The sequence below is a fragment of the Eumetopias jubatus genome, unplaced genomic scaffold, assembly GCF_037043125.1.
Source record: "Eumetopias jubatus isolate StellerSeaLion01/CBP00866 unplaced genomic scaffold, mEumJub1_p1.0 scaffold_12, whole genome shotgun sequence".
NCBI lineage: Eukaryota > Metazoa > Chordata > Mammalia > Carnivora > Otariidae > Eumetopias > Eumetopias jubatus.
In genome coordinates, this window is record NW_028274818.1 from 46865877 (window position 1) to 46873407 (window position 7531).

Here is a 7531-nt window from a genome sequence, read left to right on the forward strand (position 1 = left end):
AATCTTTAATGTGACACAAGGTTTCTAAGTTTCTTATAAGATATATATATATATATATATATATAATGTAAGATATCTTACTGAATGATTTTTTTTTGTATTTTGGGTTATGTAATGTTTTTAGGGCCTTGATAATGTAGTACTTGAGAAAAAATAGATTTCAAATAGCAAACTTATTTCCTCATGAGACTTTATTCTTATCACACAAGCAAAATTATGATTGATAATGTAATTTGAAAAGTCCAAATAATACCACTGAGGAAAAAACAAGGAGTAAGAAAGCCAACACATAACCTGAAAGGAATTTTTGAAAACTGTCACAATATTATTCATAGCCTCTTTGTCTACTAACATGTTGCTAAAGACTACAATATTTTGTAGTAAAGCCTTCTATTCATTTAAGTAATGCTAATCAAATAATTTTAGCATCAATCTTTTTTTCTCACAAATTAAAATAGCCATGGCCATACTTGGTGTTCTCTAAAGGAATATGGATACTACCAAAATCAATATTCAACTTGTAAAGGAGAAATATGAAATGTTGACATAATGACTGTTTATTCAGTATCTTCTTCCATGTTGGTCTGATCTAGGGCATGTGTCTCTCTTTCAGGTAGTAACCCATATTCATTTAGGAAAGACTCCACATCCCCAGCAAAAAATTCTTCGGCAAACTGTTCTGTAACACTAATAAAATTGCTTATGAGTTCCCCACCTTTGTAGACGAGCAGTGTGGGGAGTACATCTGAGGAAAAGCGGTCCCCCGCACCTGTATTAGAAGCTTTTATTTTACAAAACTTGACTATAGGGTATTCAGCTGCAAGGCATGTAAAGCTACTGTTTAGAGCATCACAACCCTTAATGCCATCTTCATAAATATGAACAACAATTGTGGTGATTTTCTGCTCCTTTTCAATGGTTTCCAGGAATTGCTCCCCAGTTTCCAGCTCATACACAAACCCATATCTAGGCCCAAAACTCAGCTTCTGGTGCATATCCTGCATGCATTGTCTACGGTATTTACGAAGGGAATTTTCATCTTCTTTATCTTGGTGAATTAATTCATATTCTTGAATGCTCATCTAGAAATAAACAAAAGAAATGGTAGCGATAATTTGGTCAGAAATTTATATTTTTTTAAAAATTTTTTTAAAGATTTTATTTATTTATTTGAGAGAGGGAGCACACACATGCACAAGCAGGGAGGAGGGGCAGAGGGAGAGGGAGAAGCAGGTTTTCCACTGAGCAGGAGTCCTATGCAGGACTCCATCCCAGGACCCTGGGATGATGACCTGAGCTGAAGGCAGATGCTTAACCACCTGAGCCACCTAGGCACCCCCAGTAATTTATAATCTTTAGACATACCAAACCTATTGTCAACTCAAAAAGTTTGCATTTACTGTTTTCTCCCCACCATCCTACATCACTCCTGATGTGAAGACCTTTTCCTTCTTCACCACATTCAAGCCTTTGTTCAAGTGTTACCTTCTTCAATTATACTACCTAAAAGAATCCCCATACCATGCTTTCTATTCCTTATATTGGTTTATTTTTCTTCATAACAACAAACACTACTGACATTGTGTTATATATTTATTTATTTTGTAATAGTTTTTATAACTGATATGCCCCATGGGGCAGGAATTTTGTATCATTCATCTCTCTTCACTATCTGCTGTAGTATCTGGCATAAAATGGGAGCTCAGTAATTATTGCATGATTAAATGCATGCCTAAATATTGTTGAATATAGGTGAGCCACGAGATGGTCACAATCTCAGTAAAAAATGTGCCACTTAGCTACCCATCACATTGGGTGAAAAAAATCCCAGCAGGGTCTACTCTGGAGTGGCTTTCCTAAAAAATAAAAAGGGTATACACACATAATTTAAATGTGTCCCCAATAAATGCCTTTAAATATTAGTGTCTCCTCCACAAAAGTTCTTTAAAAGATTATATCTTTAAAAAGAAAAAAAAAGATTATATCTTATCACTTACTGACTTTTTGGAATATATGAGATAGAATTCAAGCAAGACAGCTTTTACTATTATTTGCTGTTCATAAGATCATTCAGGAGGTTAATGCTGGGTCAGCAGCAACAGCAGCACCTGAGAAATTCTGGGAAAGGCAAATTTTGGAGCACCACTCCAGATCTACTGAATTAGAACTTGTATGTGTGAGGCTGAGTGAGCCATCTTCAAATGAGCCCTTCAGGTGATTGTTAGCTACTGGTTTAGGCTAAAGTTAGAAAAGACTTACTTCCATCTTCCAAGACAGCTACTTTCCACTGCAGCTAGAGTATAAAAGTACCTACAGAGCCTTTTTTAATAGCTACACCATTATTAACTTATTCCATAGAATGCTAAACACTCTCCTCCTCCACCAAAATACATATATACGTATGTATGTATATATACATGTGTATGTACATATATATGAAGGAACAATGTGGGACATAGTATGATTGAGAGACGTGGAGCCACCCAGAATCCCAGAAGTTGGATTCGCTGCTGCTTTGCCATCAAGTAGCCTCTCAAACAGCAACTGCTAATAATTTTTAAAGTGGAGGAGAATTAAGAAGGCAAGAAACTAGTACTTATGGAAAATCTATTATGTCTTAGGCACTTTGCATAGATTATTTTACTGAATCCTCACAATAAACCTATGAGGTAGGTATTATTACTCTCATTTTACAGATGATACTAAGATTCAGGTTAAGTAGAAATATCTGGTGCTTTCATTTATTTTATTTGTTTTGCATATATTTGTTATATTTGTTTTTCTAATGTCTTCATTCTTTTTCCTGTCATATTACTTTTTTGCTTTAAGATAATTTCAATTTTATTTGTTTTAACCCTAAAAAATGTTAAATGTTTTCTATAATTTTTAAATTGCTAGCATAGTTCTGTTAACTTAACAGACTGAACCATACAAATATTGTATCAATATTATATTATTGATTTACATATGCATTTGTGAGAATTTGTTCCATTCATATATTCAGGCATTTAGGCATTCAGATACACTTCTCAAGCTTAACCTGTGCAACACCTTTAATAATCATAATGTCTCTCATTTGTATGGCAGTTTACATGTTTCAAACATTTTTACATTTATTTTCTCTTCACATCTCTTTAAAACAAAGAGAGGATGTGTTGTTGCAATTCTTCAGGTGGGAAAACTTAATTGTCTCATCTATATCACATAGTGTCTCAGTGAAGGAACCCAAATCTGGAAACAAGATCTTAGACTTGACGTTTCTGATGTAGTCTGTCTGTCGAGAATCAATATACAACTCATATGCATTGGTTTGGAGATAAATAACCCACTAAAGTGATTTACTCCACAATGGAAGTCACTTAATGGGTTTTAAATTAATATGATTGTTGTTGTTATTATTGTTATATAAATAATGCATGCTAATTATAAAGATTCAAAAATGAGTTAAAAGCTAAAGGGAGAAAGTAATAAATAGTGAAATTTCACCACTCTAATACTCTGAGATAATCTCCATTAACATATTTTGACATAGCACATGGACATATGCATTATATAACAAGTAAATAAGTGACTTTTTTTAAAATTCTGCTTTAAAAAAATCATGATACCTTTAAAAATATGTGGCTTATTCTACTTACCTTCTTTTTCCTATTTGGAAAAAGGAAATTGAGATCTCTCAATCAATCCCACCCTTCTAAATAACAAATATTGTGAAGTTGGTGAGTGTCTTTCCAAACTTCTACATATTGTTCATATAATTATATAAGTGTAAAAACATATACAGTGATGTGTATTTTTTTTCCCTTTGCTCTAGAGAATGGGGTCATCATATAACTTAAAATACTCCGTATCTTGCTTTCTCACTTTACGGAACTGCCCTTAAGTCAGCTCATGTATTTATAACTCATTCTTTTAATAGCTGCTATACATTTTTTAACATGGAATACCTTCACAGGTATTTACTTCATTTCCTGGGGTTTTTTTTTTTGCCAACATAAACAATATTATAATAAATATTTTTGAAATATATCTATTTTATATCTCTAAAGTGATTCTTTAGAGTCCTGTAGACTAAAAACACATTGTAAGTTATTTACTATTGATTTTTTCCTTACCTTTCTGCTGAATCTTTCTTTTGAGTCTTTGTCATCTCTACTCTGAGGAGAAGACATCTGTCTGAGAATCTCCTTCTTTCTAGGTGGAACTGAATCATCATCTTCACTCTCTAATTTAAACTTTCTCCAATCATTTATTACTCCTTTGGGTCCTGGAATAAAAGAAAAAACAAATCATTTCCCTCTCTATTTTCAAAACAACTATTTATACAATTGAGGTTTGCATAAGTATCATTGCTGGAATAGACTTGCCATCTCTGTATCATAAAAAAAATCTTGTTTGGGCTAGAAATGTCTGACTGCCCTGCTCATAAAAATATTTTCCCACACTAATCTTGTTAAATGGGTTTTGGCTAAGGATTTCTCTGAAACATCTACATTAATGAAAATACAAATTACAAAGAGGGGAACTAGAATTTTAGAAAAATAGCACTTTTATTAAATAAGAAGGAAGCTTCAGCAATAATCTAGAATTGGTACCACACTATTAACAGGGACACTAGGATTATTGGGGAAACAAATTGAAGTGATATCAAGATCCAGAAAACAACAATATCACATACAAGACAACCAGTTAGAGAAGACCTGACCTCAAATAACAGAACTAAAATGGCTTTAAGAAAATTATTACATAATCATCCAATTCCTTTTAAGAATCTTTGGGATGCCTGGGTGGCTCAGTTGTTAAGCATCTGTCTTTGGCTCAGGTCATGATCCCAAGGTCCTGGGATCCAGTCCCGCGTCAGACTCCCTGCTTGGTGGGAAGCCTGCTTCTCCCTCTCCCACTCCCCCTGCTTGTGTTCCTTCTCTTGCTGTCTCTCTCTGTCAAAAAAAAAAAAAAAAGATTCTAAGAACCTTTTACAAATGGAGAGAGGATGGGATTTGCAGATTAGGAAAAACGAATTAAGTCAAGGATGATCCAACTGGAATTCAGATGTTCAGTTGTCCTGATAAATAATAAAAGTGCTTGGAAGGCCTAAATCCTTGGAAATATGGAGTTTTAAATATCCTTCACTAAAGATTAGCCATATCTATACCTTTAATGTTATATGTGTGGATGTATTCTCTTTCTCCCACATATTTCTTAATAATTTCTTAATTTATCTAATATCTAATATATACTTTTTAATATAAATTTACTTATATTAAAATTATATTCATTGTTTTCTGTTTACTTGTATTGTCTTCATCTTCCAGATATGTTTTCTGTTTTTACAAAATATGCATGTGTATTGCATGTGTTTATATGTGTAGAAAAGAGAATCTTTTTTCTCCTGTTTTTTTTACAAGTTTTTTTTTACGCTTTTTCTCACCTTGCTTTTCTTAATTCATAATATATCTCAGAGATTTTTTTCATATACATGCATAAAGAGTTTCTTCCTTTTTAAAAAAAATGGAGGCATGGCATTACATTGTGTAGATATTCATTTACTTAAAAAAATTTCTTGTTGATGTATATTGTTGCTTCCTCATTTTTTCTATAATATATAATCCTGAGTGAAGAACCTTGCACATACATTTTTTTCTATCCATGCAGGTCTATCTATATGTTATTGTATTAGAATCGCTTGGTCAAAAAGCATATATATTTCTAATTTTGATATTGCTAAACTACTCTTAAGGAGGTTGTACTAGTTTACACTCCTACCAGTAATGTATGAGTATGCCTCTTTTCAAAGTGTCTTATTAAACTTTTTACTTTTACAAACAGTGTGAAAAAAAGGTATCTCACAATAGTACTAACTTCATAAGTGCTATTTTTTTCTGACCTATCTTTTGCTCATTTCTCCATTTGATTGTTGTTGTTTTTCTAATTGATTTGTAGGAACTTTCAGTATTTATTAGGACATTAACCCTTTGTCAATTGAATTGCAGCTGGTTTCCTCCAGTTTGTCAAATGTTTTTTGAAATTTGCTACTGATGACCTATCAACAGACATTTCTTTCCTTCCTTCCCTCCGTCCCTCATTTTTATAGCTGAATTTATCAATCTTCCTCTATGGTTTCTTGGTTCTGTCATACTTAGAAAGGTACTCTTCACACTGTTGTTATAAAATGAATTCCTGGGGCACCTGGGTGGCTCAGTTGGTTAAGCATCAGGTCATGATCTTCAGGTCCTGGAATCAAGCTCAGGTGGGGCTCCCTGCTCAGCGGGAAATCTGCTTGTCCCTCTCCCTCTGCCCCTACCCCTGCTCGTGTTTGTTCTCTCTCTTGAATAGAATAGAATAGAATAGAATAGAATAGAATAGAATAGATTAGAATAATAAAATGAATTCCCATGCATTTTGTCTAGTACTCATGTGAATTCATTCAACTCTCTGGCTAAATTTAAAGAGTTCATTTTGTATTATTAAAAGAGAGGGGGAAATATTAGTTTAATAAGATTCAATAGAGTTAAAAACCCTAAACTGTTATTTTTATTTATTTTTTTAATGTTATTTATTTTTTAACTAAAGTATAGTTGATATACAATATTATTCTAGTTGCAGGTATACAAAATAAGTGAAGAAGCTTAAGAGGTACAAACTAAACTTTTAAACTGACATACTATTTGATTTTTAAACTCTTAGTAGTGGCATATATACAGTCCCATACAATTTAACAGATTAGGAAAACAGGCTCTGGATGAAATGAATTGCAGTCTTAGGGTTTCTAGAGGAATATTGAAATCCATTTGAGTTAAGAATGGTTTATCATTTATTTTCTTCAGATTCAAAAAATTAAAATTAAAAACTATTTACCTTTTGGTCTACTATTGTTTACAATTTCAAGGAAAGTTCATAGTGGGGGAAATTAGAGAGGAAAGAGCTTAACTATAGTGTAGAAGAGGGCTTATGATAGTTGGGTATTAAGAATTTCTCAATAATTAGTGTTTTTCTCATTCTTTGACATCTAAATAAAACTACTTTAAGAGTATTTGATTTCACATTACTTTTCCCACTCAAATATTTCTTAGATGATTCCATCAAACCATTCAAAGATATTACTTAAATTTCACACTGAATAATGGCAGTAAGAACATTAGAGATATCCACATTTAATTTTAACTTAATAATTTTTTTTCTTTGGATTTGCTTACCTGTATGTGTGGCCTGTCCTTCAAAGTCTTCCTCCAAACTTTGGCTTTTGGCTTCTTCCATTTTAGGTTTAGATCTGATATAATCTATAGCATAAACGAAGAAGTAATGATGAATGCTAGAATATATATAATTATATCCTATTATTCTCTTGCTGCCAAGTTCCATGCTAGGCTAAGAGTTCTCACTAAATGATGAAATGTTTAGGATGTTTCTGCCTCCTCATAAAAGGATATTACTTTAATGTTTGTGTATACAATATTTTGTATAACATAATTTTAAAAATTAATAATAATTATATACTTACTGTTAATACTTACTTTGTACCAGACATTGTTCC

The 7531-nt window shown here is 32.5% G+C and overlaps 1 protein-coding gene across 1 annotated transcript; it reads right to left on the reverse strand.

Moving 5' to 3' along the window:
• Positions 1 to 557: 557 nt before the first annotated feature.
• PDC (phosducin) lies at positions 558 to 7254 on the reverse strand. The gene is made up of 3 exons (XM_028121557.2): positions 7194 to 7254; positions 4116 to 4267; positions 558 to 1082 (listed from the first exon to the last, which is right to left on the reverse strand). Exons 1-3 carry the CDS (start codon positions 7252 to 7254, stop codon positions 558 to 560), a joined length of 738 nt encoding a protein of 245 aa, XP_027977358.1.
• Positions 7255 to 7531: the final 277 nt, after the last annotated feature.

Excerpts from the sequence above, each read along its gene's own strand:
- PDC (XM_028121557.2), bottom strand. The coding sequence starts at position 7,254 with ATGGAAGAAGCCAAAAGCCAAAGTTTGGAGGAAGACTTTGAAGGACAG. Across the intron at positions 4,268-7,193 it reads AGGACAGGCCACACATACAG|GACCCAAAGGAGTAATAAAT; the intron begins GTAAGCAAATCC and ends CTTTTATTCCAG. Across the intron at positions 1,083-4,115 it reads AAGAAAGATTCAGCAGAAAG|ATGAGCATTCAAGAATATGA; the intron begins GTAAGGAAAAAA and ends GTTTATTTCTAG.